The sequence below is a fragment of the Aquarana catesbeiana genome, linkage group LG11 (assembly GCF_042186555.1).
Source record: "Aquarana catesbeiana isolate 2022-GZ linkage group LG11, ASM4218655v1, whole genome shotgun sequence".
Lineage (NCBI taxonomy): Eukaryota > Metazoa > Chordata > Amphibia > Anura > Ranidae > Aquarana > Aquarana catesbeiana.
This window is the reverse complement of record NC_133334.1, coordinates 55,258,871-55,281,559: the sequence shown is the minus strand read 5'-3', so window position 1 is coordinate 55,281,559 and position 22,689 is coordinate 55,258,871. Positions and strand designations below refer to the sequence as shown.

Genomic DNA, 22,689 nt, shown 5'->3' with positions numbered 1-22,689 from the left:
AGCCGCTGAGACGCAAGGGAAGCTGCCAAAGGAGAAGGATATGCAGGAAGGAGCTGAAGCTGCCCGGGACCCTAGATGGGGCAAGTGCGGGGCTGGTGGGCGGACGAGCCAGCGACGGGGGGAGGGATTTGACTGAACGGTAGGGGGAGGCAGCTTGTGGTTTGTTTGCCAGGCGCGCCCCCCCCCCCCCCCCCAAAAAAAAAAAAATTTGCTCACCAGCCGCCACTGGATGTGATTGAAAGGTATGTTAAAAGTGCCGTAAAAGTTGCTGTCACTATATCAATATGAAACATTGGGAAGAGGGAGGGGGAATCGCAAGTATACCACTAGTATTCAGTCAAATTCATTAAACGACCAATGTTAAATCCTTTACCCCTTTGGGTTTTGTTGCTGTAACCATTGGCATATAAATAAAAAGGAAGAAATGGGAAGAGGGGGATTTAGCCCAATAGGGGAGGGCTAAAAAAGGGGTTACAATTAGCAACAAGTATCAATCATAGGATTATACAAAAAAATTATATCAATACTTGTAACAAATAAGAGGTCCAAATCATTTAATGTGCCACAGCTTTCACCTAAAAATCTCCTTTAAATGAGAAATTAGATATTACATTTGCCAACAAATGTTGAAGATGAGTTATCAAGGGAAAATAAGATTTCCATTTTAACACAAACTCGTGCTGCAGTGCTGATCACATGTAAATAATGCACAGCTAATTAACACATTATACAGAATCCAAATCAACCAGGGAACACTCCGGTTTGTTGCACCAATTTTTATTTTTATCACTAGATTCTATTTGTGTTAGGAGTTATTAATGTAGGTCATGCCATCTAGGAGAAGCATTTCTGCCACCTGGAGAGACTAACCATTACTGATAAAAAGAAGAATGGATCGCGAAAGAAAACAAGCTAATTATTCCTCAACACCTTTCAGAGTAAAAATAACTCTTGCTAACAGTTAGTGGTCATTTCGATCCATGTAGGACACGGAGAGGTTATCTAATCTGTAGGTACATGGTAAATTCTTGTGTTGGAGAGCATACAGCCCACAGAAAATTGAACAATCGAAGAACTAAAGGGGGTCACATGGTCCTACCATCACAGAGAACATTACAACCCTAAACTTCTGAGTGCAATGAACAGCAGTGAGAGATACTCTTCAAAAATCAATTGTGATACAGCTTCTACTAGTGGTTAGGAACAGGGTTCCTTTAAAGTGGTTGTAAATCCTTACATATACCCAGTAAAAGTGACTATTCTCAAGCAATAGAGATGAAAAAATCCTGCTACGCAAGTTGTACCCATTTATCTGCAGTCCTCCCTTCCCTACAGTCATTCAAAATACAGAATTTATAACGCTTGTCTGAACTGTCAGAAAAAAGGGGGCAGAGAGCTAAAGTTACACTATGCAGAGCCCAGTGAGGAGAGCTGGTTGGAGGGAAAGGAAAGGAAGGGAATGGGCAACCCCCCCCCTTTTCACACAGCTGAGGCTGTCAAACACAGGCTGTGTGCTGGAGCTCCTTCCCCGTCACCATTTTTTCTCTTGGTGTCAGGAAAACTTGTCAGAAGTGATTCATGCTGATAGAAGAACAAAGCAGCAGACAGATATTATACTTAAAAGGGGTTGTAAAGGCTCGTGATTTTTCACCTCAATGCATCTTATGGCAGTCACCAGCCCCCTAGCGCATAACCCCCCCCACCCCCGTTTTACTTACCTGAGCCCCTTCATCTTCTCGGTGGGGACGCACCGTCCTTCTCTCCACGGAGTCCCGGCTTTGACTGGATAGATTGATAGCAGCGCAGCCATTGGCTTCCGCTGCTGTCAATCAAATCCAATGATCCGGGCGCCAGCCCGAGTCATACATTCGGCTTCTATGGATGCCGAATATATGACTCGGGAGCGCGCCCGCAAGGTAACCCCCTTGGGAGAGTGCTTCTCCTAGGGGGTTATCTAATGCAGGGAGGAGCCACGAGAGCCGCGAGGGACCCCAGAAGAGGATGTTCGGGGCCACTCTGTGCAAAACGAGCTGCACAGTGGAGGTAAGTATGACATGTTTGTTTGTTATTTAAACAAACAAACAAAAAAAAAAAAACGAAGCTTTAGTATCACCCACTTTCCGACCGCCGCACGACTATATACATCCTAACTTTGAAGAGGGATATCTCGGTAATGGCAGCAGCTGCTGCCACAACCGAGGTATCCATCCCTTCAAGCCGCGGTTGGGTTAACGATAATGGTGGTCTCTGAGGTGGATTCACTGCAAGATCACCATTATCGGCGGCGGGAGAGGGGGCCCCCCCTTCCTCCGCTCTCCCACGCCCACCGCCGCTTACCGGAGCCTTTGGTAGTGGCGGAGGCGATCGGGTCCTATCCGTGGCTGGGTATGGAGATGAGTGAGGCTAACATGGCCCCACCCGTCTCCATACCATAGCAGGGCGGAAGCGACGTCAAAACGTCACTTCCGCCCATATGTCTTAAAAGCAACTTTTTTTTTGTTGTCATTTTTTTTTAAATAACAAATTTTTTTTTTTCTTCTTTTATTGCATTTAAGTCCAAATATGAGATCTGAGGACTTTTTGACCCCAGATCTCATATTTAAGGACCTGTCATGCTTTTTTCTATTACAAGGGATGTTTACATTCCTTGTAATAGGAATATGAGTGACCCCTTTTTTTTTTTTTAAACAGTGTAAAAATAAATAAAATCAAATTAAATAAAAAAGAAAATTTTTTTTTTTTTTTTAAAAGCGCCCCGTCCCAATGAGCTTATGCGCAGAAGTGAACGCATATGTGATTAGCGCCCGCATATGAAAACGGTGGTCAAACCACACATGCGAGGTATCGCTGCGATCGTTACAGCGAGAGCAATAATTCTAGCCCTAGAGCTCCTCTGGAACTCAAAACATGCAACCTGTAGAATTTTTTAAACGTCGCCTATGGAGATTAAGGGTAAAAGTTTGACACCATTCCGCAATTTTAAAGCGTGACATGTTGGGTATCAATTTACTCGGCGTAACATTATCTTTCACAATATAAAAAAATTGGGCTAACTTTACTGTCTTATTTTTTTATTCAAAAAGTGAATTTTTTCAAAAAAAAGTGCTCTTGTAAGACCGCTGCACAAATACGGTGTGACAAAAAGTATTGCAATGACCGCCATTTTATTCTCTAGGGTGTTAGAAAAAAAAAAAGTATAATGTTTGGGGGTTCCAAGTAATTTTCTAGCAAAAAAAAAAAAAAAAAAAAATGTGTTTTTAACTTGTAAACGACAAGTCTGAAAAAGAGGCCTGGTCTTTAAGTGGTTAATGCTCTTAATTGAGACAGGTACACAGGGATATGCTTTATTCATATTTCATGTCTGAGGTTGACAACCACTTCAAATTATGGGTTGGGACCCAAACGGAGTCTGAAGTATTAGTGATGGGTCACCACATGACTGTGTAATAAACGTAGCATAGTTTGTCCAAACATTAAAGCAGCGGTGAATGATATACTTTTATTTCAAATTGCATACTACCATGAACTGAACTTATAAGCAATGCAGTTAATGTACAACAGAGATCATTCCTTTCTATGGGATGAAATTGTAATAAATATTCCTGCCCAGGACACCACCACTCCTTCCAAAAGGAATTTGATTAACAGCACAGACCCATATTGGGGAAGGAACTACACAGACAGGCAAGGTTGTGAGGTGAAGACACCCCAGCTATAGTTGAACATGGAAAAAAGAAAATAGAATGACCTTATTTCTCTTAAGTTAAAGAGGACGTAAACTTCATCTGCTAACATTTACCTATAGGCAAGTCTATAATAAGGCTTACCTATAGGTAGTGTAAATATCTCCTAAAACATGTACAGTTTAGAAGATATTTACATTACATGCAGCCTGTGACATCACTGGTGCATGCGCTCTGAAGGAACGGGCACGGGTGCCATTCCTTCCGAGCCCCGTGGCGTGAACGGCGGCTCCCACGCGCATGCGCAGGAGCGACATCATTGCGGCTCCGGCCAATCCGGAGCCCACGAATCCGGAAGAAACTCTGGGGAAAATGTCAGCCGTGTGCAGGCGCCGCTACAACAGCTTCGTTTTAAGGTAAGTATTTCATTATGACTTTGTCTTGCAGGGCTTTTGTTTGTTTTTACAACCTTTTTAAGTTCATAGAAATGGTGAGAGGGGCTTACAAGTGCTTAATTAAAACCATTGACTTTTTACTGCTACTAAACTGTAACAAAGACCTGGAAATCATCAATACTAATACTTATCTCAATACCCATGATGTCAAATCCAGTCTCCTGGATGATGCCTAAAGCAGAACTTTAGGTTGGGGTCACACTGGTTCAAACACAGACATTGCATGCGTCTCGCACCGAATTGCTGAGCAGATCACATTCGGACCAAAATGGTACAGGACCTTTTTTTTTGGTCAGCACTGGAATCGGACCGCAGCGCACCCATGGATTCCTGCCTGATTTCACAGTTTACACTGCAAACAGATTTGGGGGTGTCATTAACTTTGTAATGACACCCGCAGCAGTTTGCAGAGAGCAGTGCCTGCAAATTAGCACAGGAATCGCTGGTTCCCACATCGCCTATGTGTGTGAACCCAGCCTCACTATAATTTAGCTCCTTTCTGCACTCCACCCTCTCTGCAAAATATTCAATTCTTTTATATTCTTTTTCTTGTATTCTGGCCTGCCTCACCCCCCACTGCCATTCTCACCCTGCTCCTAGGGAATGGGGGGGGGGGGGGGGGGGGGGGGGCAGTAATGACTGCCATGATAAAATGACAGACTAGCCTTCTTTGAAAAAATGTGGTCTCCTTGGATCTGGTGTTAATTACCCCTTACACTTTGGCAGCTGTCTACTCTACCTCCAAATTGGCGAGACCACAAGCACATTGATAGCACCTCAGGACATGAACTGTCCCCCTAACTGCAGACCCCCCCCCCCCCCCCATCTCTTTTCTTTCACACCCACTATTCCCCATTTGCCTGTACTCCATCTTTCTCTTCCCATTTCTACATCTCTGACGAAGCATTTTCAGGCAAAGTAGTAAAGTAAATAAGTGCCTTAGAAGATGTTGACCATCTGCACCATCAATGCTTTGGTGTTAAACACATATATAGAATGTGTGTGACCAGAGTACAGCTTAGATATCTGTCTACACATCTACATATGCAAAATGTCCCTATAAATTTTGAGAATTTAATAAAAATGAACAAACAGAAAAGCTTTCAGAGATGGTGAAGACTGCCAGCAATATGTTATACAATTATTGTTAATTATCTCTTATTAGATCTGCTGACACTTTGGTAAAAATTTTTGGTAATGCCTCTCATCTTAGGTCCCAGTACGGTAACTTTTTTTTCTTAATTGCGTCCATGGATTAAAATGCTTAAAAACCCCTGGTCTAGAAGGTTTAACAAGCAGATACATGATTAGCCGTCTTCTATTACTGTTCTTTCCGTTATACTAAAATCAGACTTCAACAATCTGTTTCCTTTTAGTTTTGTTTTGAGTTGGGAAATGATCCAAAATTAAAGCTGTGGCCCCATCGGCACAACCTGGCTGGATAAAAAGTTGATTAAAGTTAAAGGAGCTGGATGGAAATCAGTCAGCCGGTGACTGCATCCCACTTCATACAATCAATGTTAAGGTTTCTGATAGCAATGACTGCTGCAGCTGTGTGAATAGGATAACTGAGAGGGGAGATTCCTCCTTCCACCTACACCAGGGATATGCAATTAGCGGACCTCCAGCTGTTGCAGAACTACAAGTCCCATGAGGCATAGCAAGACTCTGACAGCCACAGGCATTACACCCAGAGGCAGAGGCATAATGGGACTTGTAGTTTTGCAACAGCTGGAGGTCCGCTAATTGCATATCCCTGATCTACACTGTTTAGCCTGGATTGGGGAAATCAACTGCTTTCTAACCTGGGGCCTGAACTAGAGAAATCTAACAGTGTATAGCTTTCAAACTTCCATTAGGTTTTTACTGCAGTCTGTGTCCCCATCTGAAAACAACAAACAGAAATTCCCAGCTCACATACCAGCCAACCTGAAACAAACCGAATGACCTTGTCTAACAGTTCACGTTAAAGCGAAGGGGTTTAGCTTGCACACATTTGCAATAAATGCGTAAGTTGCAGCGGCCACGTCACGGCACCCGAGCACTGCTGAGAGTGTCCATTGCAGGAGTACATATATGATAATGGATAGATTAAAGGGCAGGTATGCCTGAAAGGAGCCCACCCCTCTTTAACCACTTGCCGCCCGCCCACCGTCAAATGATGGCTGGGCGGTGCAGCTCTCGTTTTGGGTGGATATCATATGACGGCCTCCCAGAACGGGCGCGCAGCGCGGCGGCCGCGTTGCTGGTACACGACGTGTTCCTGATCTGTGTAAAGAGCCGCCACTGCGGCTCTTTAACCATGTGATCGGCTATGTCCAATCAGAGCCGGTCACACGTAAAACTCGGAGATGCCAGTAATTGGCGCTCCTCGCCTCACACTGACAGAGTGTGAGGAGAGCTGATCAGTGGCATCTCCTCACAGGGTACAGCTAGGTATGTAATCAGTGCTCTAATTACAATTAAGTGCCTACCCATGCCAGCAACGATTGCCCACCACTGCCACCAATCAGTGGCCACTAGGGCCACCAATCAATGGCCCTTAGTGATGCCAGTCTGTGCTGGATATCACTGCTGCCCATCAATGCCACCCACCAGTGCGGCATATTCGTGCCTCCCCATCAGTGCCACCTAGTCAGTGCCCATAAGTGCCACCTCATCAGCACCCATCAGTGAAGGAGGAAAATTATTTATTTACAAAATTTACTGACAGAAACTAAGAAAAACATTTTTTTATTTTTTTTTTCTCAACATTTGTGGACTTTTTTTTTTTCCCCAGGAAAAAATAAAAAATCCAGGAGTGATTAAATACCACCAAAAGAAAGCTCTATTTGTGTGAAGAAAATAACGATTTCACATGGTTACAGTGTTGTATGACCGCACAATTGTCATTCAAAGTGTAACAGCGCTGAAAACTGAAAAATGGCCTGGGCAGGAAGGGGGTGTAAGAGCCCTGTATTGAGGTGGTTAGAAGGTATAGGGATGCACCGGACACCCAGCAATAGCACAATGGCAGTGACGGCATCCAGTGTGTCCCCATCCGACAGATTTCCTTTTTCTGTAAATATGCAGCAACACTGGCTAGAACACCAGTATAGGCAATTGCTACACATCCTGAACGCGCCGCCACCCCCCCTGAACTTATTTTTTTTTTTAACTCAATTAAGTACTGACCTACAAAAAAAAGAGGACATTGTTTTTTGTTTTTTTGTATAATCAGTATTTATCATGATTTTTCAGAGAATTACACAATATGAACTGAGGCCAAAACATAAAGGATTTACAATATATATGGGGGGAAAAAAAAAAAAACTTATAGTGCCCGAATTGCAATCAACATACAAAAAAACAATACCGATGACCATAGGCAGCATACTAAGAGTTGTAAGCCTGACAAGCATTCCTGACAATGAGTGTAAGCATACAAAGGTAAATGCTGTAATGGGAGGCAAGAAATATCAATAATTTAACTAGTATAAGGAGTTACCTGCAAACATTGGGAAAGAGAAGAAAAGCCTCCCTGTACATCAGGGGTCTCCAAACTGCGGCCCACGGGCTGGATGTGGTCCTTTTTCTTGTCTTTATCTGGCCCTTGGGGTACTATTCCTTCCACTGACAATGATGGGGCATCATTCCTTCCACTGACACCAATGATGGGGGCACTATTCCTCCCACTGACAACAAAAGTATCAATTTTTTTACTCCCACTGACGGCTAAGCCTATGGCATCGTTTACTCCCATCAATGCCAGGACCTTTTCTACCCCCAGTGTCCACAGTCTGGCCTCCTTAAAGTCTGAAGGACAGTAAACTGGCTCCTTGTTTAAAACATTTTGAGACCCCGGCTGTACATAATGCCCTACCAGGACAAATTGCAGGAGAAAGTGGAGCCTCCGAATGTGTTATACAAGGAGAGCCTCTCAGCCAGAGGGGAGGGCCTATCCGCTCAATACACAATCATGGGCCAATGACCGAAAGGAAACCATAGAACCAAAAACAAACGAAAAATTAAAAGGAAAAGAAAATATAATCAACCTATCAGGATCACACTAGGAAACCCTAGGTAGTGCATCTGTCTCTCTCTCCAACGCTTGCAGGACAAAAAAGGTATCACTGCAGGGGTCCTGGCGGATTCACGGCCTTCAGAACCTAAAACATGGTGAGGGGCAGAATAGTGGGGAATGACCCTGTCAGTGGTGTGAGAACAGCCTAGCCAGCACTGTAAAGTGAATACACAACCATACCCGGTAGACCCCCTGTATTAAGTAGGGCTGGTTACTTGTCAATCTCCAGGGAGTAATACATCCAACCCGACCAGATGTCCAGAAACTGTTCTTTTTGTTTACCAAGATAAAAACCCATCTTTCTGGCTCCATAATCCTTTCTACTTCTATCCGCCAGTCTCAGAGGGTCGGGGTATCTACTCTTCAATATCTAGGAATGAGACTCTTGGCTGCATTCAATAGATGCGAAGTGATGCTATTTTTCTAGGAATTTAAGGAGGAGAGAGAAGAATGAAATAGGTAGTGGAGTGGGGTGAATTCAAGAGGTCCGGGTGTTGGTTTCTGAATCCAGGGAGAGATTTCCTGCCAGATTTTTTTTTTTTTTTTTTTTTTTTTTAATTTCGGGGCAGTTCCACCAGATGATATGTAGACAGGTGCCCTCCTGGGTACAGCCTCTCCAACATTTGGAATCCACTCATTAAAACATTTCAGCTAGACGGTGGGGCATACGTTATCATCTAGAGAGAGAAACTTCTAGCAGGTTGCCTGAGTTAGGCTTAATGTACATGGGACGTTTTTACAACCTCTCCTGAACGATTTAACTTGACAGATAGTAACCCACGTTTAAAAACGTCAGTATTGCCGCATTTGCGTTTAGAAGCGTTTGAAAAAAAAACATTTTTTTTTTTTTTTTCAAAATAGCTAAAAATGAAAAACGCCTGTAAAAGAAACGCGGCTAAACGCGAGTTACCGCGTTTAGAAGCATTTGGCGCTTGAAATGCCTCTAAACTCAGCATCTGAACTCTTTTTTTGGAAAGCAAAAAAAAAAAAAAAATGGCCCCTAAACTCAACTGCCTAAAAGCGACATTAAACGAACCTCTGTACATGTACACAAAAGATAACATTGGATGAGTTCAGGGGCGGCTGAAAAAAAAGCGGCCAACTGCCTCTGAACGTCCGTTTACCAGCAGCAGTGTACATGAGGCCTTATAGTACTAATAGAAGGGGCGTGGAAAAGTATGATCATTTTTTTGTAATTGAGGTGTCGTGAAACTGATCCCCCAATTCTGCCTCCCATTCCCTGATGTAATATGGGTCAGATTGTGACTGCACACCCCAGCAATAGTTTATACCCTTCTACATAACAAAATGAGTGGTATCAATCTGACGAGCACAGAACTTTTCAAACTCTGTAAGAGAAGCAGCTGCATGAAGTTTAGGGCAGAGTTTACAAAAAAAAGTTCTGCATCTGCTGATGAAGGGGACGTCGCTGTGATCATATTGACTGCGGACATTCTCTTAGGTTTGGATTATAATGGCAAAAGGTAAAAGCTGTACATGTGACAATTCTTATCAGAAGGAATTATAAGCCAAAAGGAATGAGAGTGACGCGGGTGCTATGCTGACTGCTGTATATGATTCATGACAGTCCAGGGCAGAATCTGTACCCAATGACAACCAAGGGTAAAGGGTATTATACACACAGCATACATCCCTGCAGGGATAACAAGACTTCACTAAAAGCAGGTTTGTCACTTTTAAAATTGTAGCAAAGAGGACAAAGCAGCTTATATAAAATTAATTATAAAATCCTAAAAGAACAGAAATTGATGCAGTTAGCCTGCATACTTAAGCCTGCACTGGGAAAGCAAAGGGTTCATTTTTAGAAACTGAAGGAAAAGTTTAGCTGTTACCCACACACCGACCAATCAGACATTAGCTTGTATTCTCTAACCTGCGCTAAAAAAAGTAACATGTAGAGGCCGATTTGTGAAAAGTGACGCATACACAGGTTCTCTTGTTTTATTTTTACCATTGCTGAACTGAAAACAGATTGGAATGGGAAACTTAATTGGTTGCTACGGGCAACACTTTAGCTTCTTTTACCTCTCGTTATTATAATTCAGCTACGGTGTTGGCTGCCAGGCAGAAAACAAATGCTTGTTCCGATCCCTGTCCCTCTGGTAACCAGAGCACAACAACTTAACCAAGGGAACACGCTGCTGTATCATCCATCCCACGAGGAATAGCACTACTGTATTGTGTAACATAACAATTAGAAAACAAAGCCCTAGAGCTAGACAAGTTTAGAGAGGAACTCCCAGTCATTACCAGTTCAGCGCTCGTACCCTGCATACCCCTAAACCATCTAGAGGAATTTTTACATATCTGTTATAGTACCAATGATTCATCATTACTTATATGTGAGTTTTTTCAGGTTTCTTTGACCAATATTGTTTTGCACAAATATAAATTTATATAAATATACATTTCTTTGTACTCTACAAGCAAACATGTCAAAGCCCAACTCCATGTTTAGAGTCTCATTTGGGCCAAGCTGGCACAAATTAACTATTTAGCACATTAATAGTTGCGCTTGCTGGGCACACTGTATAAACTGTACATAGCGTCAGCTACCTACTTTATACAGAGCTTTGTTCCAGCAGTGAGACTTCCATCCCGTTCCAGAACAAAGCAAAGTAGGGCTGAGCACTGCTAAGCCATTCACAGGAAGCTTTGCTTTCTCTGAATGAATGCAAAGCTTCTTTTGATTGGCTGAGGTGAAATCCGCAACATTATCCACCAGCCTCTCTGCCTCAGCCAATCAGAAGATGCTTTGTATTAATTCTAAGAATACAAAGCTTTCAGTGAATGGCCAAGCAGTGCCCAGTCCAACTTTATTTTGTTTCGGTAGAGGGAAGGGAAGCTCCTGTCCCATTGCTGCAACACAGTGCTGTACACTGCATGTAGTGGAGGCAACACAGTCCCCTTACACACAGGGCAGGCTCCACTGGAGTCCGCCTGCCCAGCGGTAAATCTGTCTGCCGATTCCCCATTGAGCAGACTGATGCCTTTTCTGTGTCTGCACCGCTTATGCCTGTCCGTTTACACCCGACTGCCATCTGATCCGATCTGCCAGACAGATGGGGAACGGATCCCCATTTGTCCGTTTTAGCAGACCGGATCGGATGTCAAATGACACATGTCCGTTGACACCCATCGCTCCATAGAGACTAGATAGTCTGATTGAATTCACCTAAAAAACTGACAGGTGGACGCGATCGGTCCGCCCATGTGAAAGGGCCCATACAGTTAACACACTGTGCCCAACAAGAACACCAGTAAGTGCAGTATATAGTTGGTTTGGGCCAGCTTGGCCCAAATGAACCATTTCTGAAAAAAAAGGGGACAATAAAAATATATCTCCACCCACTGTCACAATGAGGGATCAGGTGATGCTGCTTAGTAACATGCTACACTCTGAACATGTTACTAAAGGTTAACTTATCCTTTAAAGCTCATTTACTGCTGACAAAGAACATGCAAATACTTCAAAGCCCATAGCTGGGTCACAGTTTCACAAATTGGTCATTTTTTCATAAAACAGTCATTGTGGTAAAATTAAAGCATATGAAATGAAAAGATGCCCGCTGACAGAAATTTATAGCCAATAAACAGCCCATGAAATACATGCTTGTACTTCTTACTGCTGGGACTGCCTCAACTACCCCGGCCAACATTCAGATGTTGTACACATCTGGTGAGAAGATTTTCTTTTCTATGGTAAAATGAACAACATCTGAAGGAACAAACCGTGTCAAACTAATTTTAGGGCTCTTGCACACAGGCCGACTGAGCCCATTCAGTGTAACCAAAACAGAAAAATTATTATGTCTGAGTGGAAGAAATTCTAATATTTGCAAAGGCTCGTACTTTGTACTCGTGTTTACGATAGCACTGTCATATACGCGAGTACAGAAGAGCACAGCCATTCTTTTCAGAGACAGGCTATTTGCTGTACCTGGGCTGCCTGAGCTGAGAATAATCGGTTTATAACAGACGGGCTCAGGAAGCCTGTGTGCAAGAGCCAATAAATTTAATGTATGCATTAACAATAAGCGGTCTGAATTTTATATCTCTGACGCTCCATTAATGAGCTTTCCTAGCAAAAATCTGTCTGTCCTCCCCAGCCCACAAAGTAATAACCATGGATGAGTTCCCAGTTGCTTGTTCCCTCTATAGAGAATTTGTCAGTCAATCTGCTACTTTATCTGGTTTTCAAATGGATGTGGCAATCGGACAGCACTAGGAATTATAGCAACTATATCAGCCAGTCAGCTTGCTAGCAATGACGCAAACCTCATTTTTCAGTTTATTGCAGTGCAATGAACAAGATTCTTTGTGAAATCCAACATATAATCTTTCCCACCAACAACAAAGAACAAGATGGTGAAAAAAACATTACAGGCAACACAAAGCACACTGCTAAAGGTGCTATAAATATGGGCAAATAAAACCAAATTAAAAATGTAGGACTAGTATTTTAATAGCAGCAATGATTATTATTTTTTTCAGCATCCATATTCTCACTTTTGTTCAGTGCTTATATTCTCAATTTTGTGTAATTATTCTGACACTCTCATTACTATTGACTGATTTTAATTATGACGCCGTGGAGGGGATATTGTATCGATATCAGATTAATATGAAAATTTTCTTATGCTTTTTCTAGCCCTGATGAAAGGGGGCACTTAGACCCCCGAAACATGTTAGCTACTTTTTGAATTGTACCCCTGGCCTTTAATGGAATAAAGTTCTATCTGGACCTAATGGCAGTGGTGTGGTGTTTCAATTTCAACTCTTTCTACTAGGAAAATGACTTAACAGAATACACCTTATTGGAGGAAAGACCAGCAGATCTAGGGTAATCGTCCAAGTGGCTCCCCTGAAGAGACCAAAACAGGGTAGAGGGGAGCTTGGTGATGCCTGCTCACTAGTCCTTCTGCCAGCCATTATAAACCAGGGTTTAATTTAACCAGCCATTGAATATGGTCACTTGTACAACTTTCAGGTTTGATAAATTATTTGGTAACGCAGGACAATTATCAAGGTCATAATTCAGTCAAGAACTTTGTAGGAAACTCTGTGACCACTTCAATATTTGACGGCTAGAAAGGATAAGTTGACTTTTGGGGGGGGGGGGGGGGGGGGGGAGCACTTTTTTTGCTGGTAAAAAAAGATGTGCAATTATTATTTTTTTTGGAGGCTGTAAAAGCACGCTGGTGCCATGCAGATCTCCTGCAGATCTGCCAGTGTATCTGCCTCGCCATATGGGTAAGCAGATACAACCTGACTGGAAGCATGAACTACTACGGCGCGCCACAATGCCATGCTAGTTCATTGAAAACTACAAGCCAACCGCCGCAGCCAGATCTTGTAGCTTTCAAATGCACATACTGTAGCCCTGTCAATCAGTAACGTGGCCGGGCGGGGGCAGAGCCCCGCTCAGCCACTTTTTTTGTTAAATTGTGACAGCTACCGAGGAGGGAGAAGAACCACGCTAGCTGTCACAGCGGGGATCGGGGAGGAGCGGGGGCGGTCCATTCGTAACAGGTTACATGTTACACCCTAAATATGAGGGCAACGTGTTACGAAAGGTGAACTTATCCTTTAAGTGTTCAACAAATTTCTAAAAGACATCCTCTGTCTTCCACAATGTAGCCCATCATTCAACAATTGGTGTTAAACTCACATCTGCTTATTTCAGTAGGCAAAAGTACCCCAAAAGTCATTTCCTGTAAGCATTATTACAAATTGTTTCCATCAGGTTACAATGCAGCATTCATTTTATGACTCACCTTACAGCTCATCATTTCAGCAACCCTTTCCCGAGGCTCCTGGCCTGCTTTGGGTCTGACTAGAACATAAACCTTCTTGATGCCTGGACAAGACCTAAGCAGCTTCTCAAGGAGAACCTTTCCCATGAAGCCGGTAGCTCCTGTGATGAGGACATTTTTCCCTTTGTAGTATTCTGGAATGGATGTCATCTTGAACAAAGTCCTAAAATGAAAAGCAAAGAGGCAGGTTTTGTTAGAAATTAACACTTTGGCCAGTTTGCACAAGATACCATGCAGACTTGTAATATATATATATATATATATATATATATATATATATATATACATACATACACATATATATATACACACACACATACACACACACACACACACACACACACACATATATATATATACACACAGATATAGATATATATATACACACACATCCTGCTCTACCCAGTTCCCAGTTTGTCAATAAGCAGATCAACAGTAGTCATCAGTCCCCAGAAGAAGTACTCCTTTAATATATTACCTCTTTGGATTTTTTTTTTTTTATAGCTACCTGGAACTCACAATAGACTATAAGCAAGAGAAAGCAATATACACTATGTACGTAAATGCATATGGAGATTTTATCATATTAATTGGTGATTTTTAGCCAGTGATGATCCAAACGTAACATGTAATCATAGGCTAGCCTAACAGAAAATTCACAAGTCCTTCATCATTTCTTTTCATCAAGCCATCATTAAAATCACTCATGAACTTCTTTATAATAATATTATTTTCGGTCACATGACAGGCAATCCCTTACATCCTCTTCTTTCTGTCCAGACAGTGGGTAGGCTCCATTGACTGCCCTACACCAACGTCTCTTGGCTGACAACATCGGTCTAATCAGGGATGAGATGCCGTGATGACATCATTGCTTAGCCAAATAGGGAAACAAATGGAATGGGCCAACAATGGTACAAATCCAGCGATGGGACTGGAGTGTTGCTAACAGGGAGAGAGAACACCAGGAGAACTGGCAGGATTAGCAGGTATAACCTTCAAAAAGAAGGGGACAATGAAAATAATAAAATTTAGAAGACATATCAAAGGCATTTTGTTCATTTAAACATTGCATTTAGCCTGGAGCTCCAACTTTTCAAAGTCGCATGACAAGTCATACCCTATGATTTCCAATGAGTACCGTTCATATCTGTGAGACTACTAGGCACAGCAACATCAAAATAGTCCCTGCACTACTTTGGTCCGACTTTGAAGCGACTTGAGGTCCACAGACCTCAAGATTACACAGGCATTGCTTCAAGGCATAGCAAAGGGGAGGGAGGGAGAGAAGGGACACCCCCCTTTCATACAGCACACAGGAACAGAGCCCAGACTGTCAATCAGCTGGAGATCCATTTTTCTCTTGGTATCAGGAAAAACTTGTCAGAAGTGAGCAGCAGACAGAAATGACACTTGGTGCTCTGGATTGAGACAAGTACACACTGCAAAGGGATGTGCTTCGTTCAGATTTTTGCTTTGTTCCGATTATATACACACACACACACTATACTGAACCTATGACCTGACCACTGAACAAAAGCATAAACCTATGTATATCCATTAAAATTGATCATGGAGTAAAGCCAAAACCAAGAAATATTTAGATAAAAAGGAAAGCAACAAAATTATAATGCTAACATTAAGGCTGGATTCACACCTTTTCTGTTGCATTTAGTGCATTATGTTCATGCATAAAGCATTGTGCTACTGGACATTTTCTTAAAATGCTGCATTTTTTTTTTATTATAGCAGGAGCCAAAATACATTATTTTTCTTTTCTTTGTGTGTGTTGCGATGTGCAGGTTCAATTTTCACCCAGCGCACATCAATTCAACACATTGGTGTGAACTGAGCCTTCTCAGCCAATCGTTGCACTGGGCATGCAGTGAGCAATACAGCCCAACGCACCGGGCATTAATAGATTCTTAGTACTGCCAATATAAAAATAAAAGCTTCCAAAATCTGTGTCCAAGAATTTGAGGCATAAAATCTGTACCAACCCCCAACGAGTGCATTAAAATTAATACCATCCATTGACTATGGCAAGCCTCAGACAACCTGTTGTCTACAGGACACGGTAAAGCATTATGGCTTCTATTTGGGATGGAACAGAACAAGACATAAAATAAAATACAAAATATAGAAAGACAATAAAACACCTAAAATATTACCTACAACTCAATTTAAAAATATTTACAGAGCACCCAGAACTAAGCAGAAGAAATAAGATGTAGGAAGGAATTTACAGTGGAACTTTAGTTGGAAATTAAGTCCTGCTAGATCACTTCAGGCTGGCCCCTTTTGCAGGCATAGCTATGTAAAACATTAAGACCCCTTTCACACTGGGGCGGAGCCGGCGTTAGCGGTAAAGCACTGCTAGTTTTAGCGGCACTTCACCGCTGTTATAGATGCACTTTTTGGCCGCTAGCGGGGCGCTTTTAAACCCCACCAGCGGCTGAAGAAAGGGTTAATAGCGCCCGTGTTGTGGTGCTGCTGAATCACTTTGCAGGAGCTTCGGCAGCGCTGCCCATTCATTTCAATGGGCAGGGCATATTGGGAGCGGTGTATACACCACTCCCAAACCACCCTGAAGATGCTGCTTGCAGGACTTTTTTTCCGGTCCTGTAAGCGCACCGTCCCAGTGCGAAAGCACTTGTGCTTTCAGGATGGGGTGGCTTGAGAGGTGCTTTTCAGGTGCTATTTTTAGTGCTAAAGCGCCTGAAAACTGCCCCAGTGTGAAAGGGGTCTTAAAATAAATGCCTATACTGTTTAAGGCGGAGGTTCGCTGAAAAAAAAAAATATTAAAAGCCAGCAGCTACAAATACTGCAGCTGCTGACTTTTAATATATGGACACTTACCTGTCCAGGGAGCCCGCGATGTCGGCAGCCGAAGCCAATCCTTCCTTCAGCTCACGGCTGCTGCCGCCGCCATCCTCGGTAAGGGGATAAGAAAGTGAAGCCGTGCGGCTTCACTTCCAGGTTCCCTACTGCGCATGCGCGAGTCACACTGCGCATGCGCGAGTCACACTGCGCATGCGCGAGTCACACTGCGCGTCTTCTCTGGTCCCTGCTGTGTTCTGTGTCTCACAGAGGAGAGCGTAGGCGCCGGAGAGCAGAGGCGCCGGAAGTGACGTAGGTCACCGCAAGCGCAGCGGTGATCTATGCCAGGAAGTGGGAGCAAATACCTGTATTAGACAGATATCTGCTCCCTCCTCCCCCCTGAAAGGTGCCAAATGTGACACCGGAGGGGGGGAAGAATCCAAAAAGTGGAAGTTCCATTATTGGGTGGAACTCCACTTTACAAACCAGTAATACTCTGTCTCACCCTGCTCAGTTGCTCTCCATTTTTAGTATGGTGCCAATATGAGCAACTAGAGGCTGTTCTGCTGACGACCTAATGATTTACAGCTGTTCAGGGGCTCTGGAATTCAGCAAAATGGCAGAAACAGGAACAATGCTGGGGACAATTTACAGCACACACTCATTTTGATAGCATAATTATTAATGTGGAATGTAGGTTCCTTGCTAAAGAACTTTTTTTATTATTAAAGCAGAGCACCGCTTAAAAAAAAAAAAAAAATTAAAAGTCAGCAGCTACAAATACTGCAGCTGCTGACTTAATAATCAGACACTAAGCTGTCCCAAGGGTCCAGCGATGCGGGGGTTCGAAGCCCTGCTCGTCTCCCCCTCCCCTCGACAGCGCCGGCATTGTAAATGTGGGCGCCCGGCTGTGGCACCCACTGCACATGCACAAGCCGTGACTGGCCGCACAATCATCTGGGACCTGTGATGTGTCCCGGATGATTGCCTAGATGCAGGGGGTAGAGGTGATCTTCCTTCCAGCGCGGAGGGTGCGCCAGAAAGGAGTGGGAGCTGGGACCCTCTGAAAAGAGGGTATCCACTCCCCCCACATGTGGCATGTCAGGGGGTCACCTTCTCTTAAAGCGGAAGTTCCATTTTTGGGTGGAACTCCGCTTTAAATTGTTATGAGTAAAGTTCCGCTTTTAACTCTGGCAAAATCATTTCCTCATCTGTTCCAGTAAAGCACATTCACCACAAACATCCTGAGTAGCTAGGATTCCTATATGCAGGATGTGACAACACTTCTATGTACTAAATATTTTAGTACTACAATCCAGGCAAAGAAACGCTACAAAAGTCCCTGGTTTGCTCTGGCACTAGTCGTCATTAGCCAAAGTGACCACTTTCCAGAGTGATGGAGTGTTGATAAAGATTTTCCTACGATGGGACAACAAAGTATTTCTTATTTTCACTGTTACTCATATACAACACTTTGAGCCATTTAGGAACAGTATGTTCCCACTGATGCACATCACACCAGGTGTTCAGAGGCTACAGGAAAAGAAGGAGATACAGGAAATACCTCAGTCCGATGTGCCAAAAGCTCCACAAGTCATATAAAAGATGTATTGTTTAATTATTGTTTAATTTCTGAGCAGTGTGCAAATACAAAGTAGTGCTGGGATCCCTCCTACCTCTGTTACCAAATGATGGTGTTCATCTATTAAAAAGTGGTTGTAAGCCACTCTAACCTGTATACACCATCAGCACTGCCTCCTATTGAAGTATCCCCCTCTGAGCGATAATTTATAAAAAAAAAAAAAAAAATGCTGCAAATACCTAATTTCACTCCTGAGATTGCGATCACATGACTGGCCAGCTTTTCCTTTTCTCCCCTGAGAGATGCAGCGTGTGGGGGGGCCAAGATTCCTCTGCTGATGTCAGTCTGAAGGGGAGGAGGAGTTTGCTGGCTGGTCATGTGATCGCAATCTCGGCTCTTAAATTAGGCAATTACAGCATTTATATTTATAAATCACACACAGAGGGGGGACACTGCAATAGGAGGTAGTGCTGATGAGGTATACAGGCGAGTGTTATGAGAGCAGCAAGAGGGGAGAGGGGCGGCTCACACACAGAGCGGGGAGGGGGAAGCGGGACACAGGAGCAGAGAGGAGAACAGATAGCAGGTTGCTGATGACAGAGGCACGTAAACTGACCACGGTGTCTGGTCTCAGCAGCCATGATACACCGTGGTCAGAAACTGGCAGGATCAGACAGGTTTTTAGGTGTTACAGGGGGCCAAATGACACAGGACAAGCACTGTCATATAACATGCTTTAAAAAGGAGCAGGATCCATTTTTTTTATTTTTTTGGGTTAACAAATGCTTTAAAAACTTTTACCATTCTATCACCAATCCAGTGAACAATGTGTTAATTTAAAACAAAACAAAGTAAATTCATGTTTATTAAGGTAAATGTACGATTAAAAAAAATAAAATCAAAGAAAATTCTCCAAATCAACATGCGTCTATTCCTCCAGCACTGCGCAGTAACACAACATTCGCTGTGAGACCTCCAAGAAGGTCTAAATGCACACAGCTATTAATAATCCGTCATGGTCAGTGGAACCATGTACAGTGGGGAAAATAATTATTTGATTTCCTGCAGATTTTGTACATTTGCCCACTTACAAAGAAATGAAGGGTCTAGAATTTTTATCATAGGTGTTTTTTAAATGATAGACAGAATATCTACCAAAAATTCAGGAAAAAAAAAAAAAAAAAAAAAAACACGATACAAATGTTATAAATTGATTTGCAGTTCAGTGAGTAACAGAAGTATTTGATCGCCTACCAACCAACAATAATTCTGGCTCCCACAGACTGACTACAGTATTTGCTCATGTGGTACACAGATTAGTCCTGTCAATTTAAGGCGGTGCTCCTAAGGCTGGATTCACACCTATGCATTTTTAGTGCTTTTTGCATTTTGCAGATTTGCACTACAGAACATGTTCCATAGGAAACCATGTTAAATGGATTGTAGTGCAAATCTGCAAAATGCAAAAAGCACTAAAACTGCATAGGTGTGAATCCAGCCCAACACCTGTCCACAGAATCTTTTTCTTCAAACCTTTAGACCTGCACAAGGCTGGAATGGGCTTCAAAACCATCAGTAAGGCTACTTTCAGACTGGGGCGGGCGTCGGTGGTAAAACGGCGCTATTTTTAGCACCGCTATACCGTCGCTATTCGGCCGATAGCGGGGCAGTTTTAACCCCGTCTAGCGGCCCAAAAAGGGTTAAAACCGCCATAGATAGATTCTTACTCCAGAAGCATTTTATTCAAATAAATTTGATACAAATAAAAAAAAAAAGGATTTGAATTAAAAAAAAAATCAGATTTTTTTAGAAAAAAAATCATTGATTTATATCCACCCTGGCATCTCTGCAAATGGAGTTGGAGATTTGGTCAGATCAATGGAGTTCTCAATGCTGAGAAATACAGGCAGATACTTATCCATCATGCCATATCATCAGGGAGGCGTGTGATTGGCCCCATTCTTATGGTCCAAATGTATTCTGCAGCAGGACAACACCAAACAGAGCCAATGTCATTAAGAACTATCTTCAGTGTAAAGAACAAGGAGTCCTGGAAGTGATGGTTTGGCCCTCACAGAGCCCCGAGATCAACATCATGGAGTCTGTCTGGGATTACATGAAGAGACAGAAGGATTTGAGGCAGCTTACAGCCACAGAAGATCTGTGGTTAGTTCTCCAAGATATTTGGAACAACCTCCCTGCCGAGTTCCTTCAAAGAATTGATGCCGTTTTGAAGGGAAAGAGTGGACACACCAAATATTGATTTGATTTGGATTTCTCTTCTGTTCATTTACTTTTTGTTAACTGATAAAACTAGCCTGAATCTGTGCAGGCCAGGCAAGTTCCTCCACCTCAAACTCACTCATCCAGAGCACAAAGCAAGGTCCATAGAAAACATGAATGAGCAAGTTTGGGGTGGAGAAACTTGACTGGCCTGCACCTCAACCCAATGGAAGACCTTTGAGATGAATTAGCGTGGAGACTGTGAGCCAGGCCTCCCCGTCCACGTCAGTGCCTGACCTCACAAATGCTCTTCTGGAAGAATGGTCAAACATTGCCATAGACACACTCCCAAACCTTGTGGACAGCTTTCCCAGAAGAGTTGAAGCCGTTATAGCTGCAAAGGGAGGGCAACTCAATATTGAACCCTACGGACTAAGACTGGGATGCCATTAAAATTCATGCGCCTGTAAAGGCAGGCGTCCCAATGTAGTGTATATCCCAGAGATTTTTTCACATAAAAGCCACTTAACATTGCTATTAAGGCAAGCCAGACAAATCAATAGAAATGACAGCTACTTCAACTAGTAAAAGTAAGATAAGCGGAAGCATTCTTATCAGAGTAAACTGCAATCTATTGATTAGCACAAGCAATATGCCTGGCCAGCAGGTGCCCACATTAAAGCATGAAGCCATAAAGCACTGATTAAGTAAACACTCCATAAAATACTTTCACTGATAGGAGGTATGGAATCGTTATAAAATACTTCCTCTGATAGGAGGCTTAGAGTAGTCTGCGTACATACAGACAGACTTGGCAGAAGCAGTATAGGAGGATGTATGTATGAAGTACGACACACGCTGGTACCGCAACAAAAATTCAAATCACAGCTGAAACTTCCAGTAGATGCAGTGTAGAGATCTTTTGGTCTAAAAAGGGTGATTTTGTCTTGCAGCAAGGTTTAAAATATAGATAATTTACATATTTAGAAGGCAGATCTGTTACAGATCTTAATACAGTTGCATAATTGAAAAGTTAAAAAAAAAAAAAACACGCGCACACACACACTGGACAGCAGCAATCACCCCATGAATGCTTTACTTGAATAAAACAGCTGCTAACATGCAAAAGCAGAGTATGAGATTCCCTTACACAGTGGGGGTTATTTACGCAAGGCAAATCCACTTTGCACTACAAGTGCACTTGAAATTGCACTGAAAAATCGCTGTAGATCCGAGGGGGACATGCAAGGAAAAGAAAAAAACAGCATTTTATCTTGCACATGATTGGATGATAAAATCAGCAGAGCTTCCCCTCATTTCAGATCTACCCCTTAGATTTAGAGCGACTGCACTTGTAGTGCAAAGTGGATTCGCCTTTCGTAAATAACCCCCACTATGTATTTGTCCATATCTACCCCCTGCAATAAGATAAATTACATTAGAGCTCACCTAATTGTGAAAGTGAAGGAGCCCGTTGTATTATGGAGGCTGAGCTTCTCAACTCAGATCTGCTTAGCTAAGTCAGCAGAAAATAGGCAACCGAAGAGATAAATCTTAAAGTTTAACTAAAACATATTTTTAGTTTTGGACAGAGTGGAGAGGGATTAGGACACCTGTCAGTTTTTTTTGCTGTCTGTGACCATTGGCAAAATCCACTCTCTCATGTTTACGGTTATTGCTAGAAGTGAAAATAAATCCAAATTTTGGGTTGTCACCAAAACATGAATAGAGGGGAAAGGTTCACGTGGGGACACTAGTAGGTCTGACGACAAGAGATTCCCTCACTTTGGAAATATTTCCTCTTCTTTCCCATTCTGGCTATGGACTGGAAGTGGAGGGAAATCTCTGCAATGGGACACAGATGGCAAAAAAAACAAACAGACAAACAGGGGTTATTTACCCTCTCACTCTACCCAAAATGAAAAAAAAGTTTTACCTTTAGTTTTATTTTAAAGCGACTCTGAGCCATTAAAAAAAAAAAATATTAAAAAGGTAAAAAATATCCAACTCTGGCCAAAAACCATAA

The 22,689-nt window shown here is 42.7% G+C and overlaps 1 protein-coding gene across 1 annotated transcript in view; it reads right to left on the bottom strand.

Moving 5' to 3' along the window:
* Positions 1–22,689, bottom strand: part of FAR1 (fatty acyl-CoA reductase 1) — a 145,374-nt gene that overhangs the window by 78,419 nt on the left and 44,266 nt on the right. The window contains exon 2 of the mRNA XM_073604440.1: positions 14,000–14,201. Within this exon, the coding sequence (XP_073460541.1) occupies positions 14,000–14,188 (189 nt within the window). The 5' untranslated portion in view covers positions 14,189–14,201. The remainder of the gene's footprint in view (positions 1–13,999; positions 14,202–22,689) is intronic.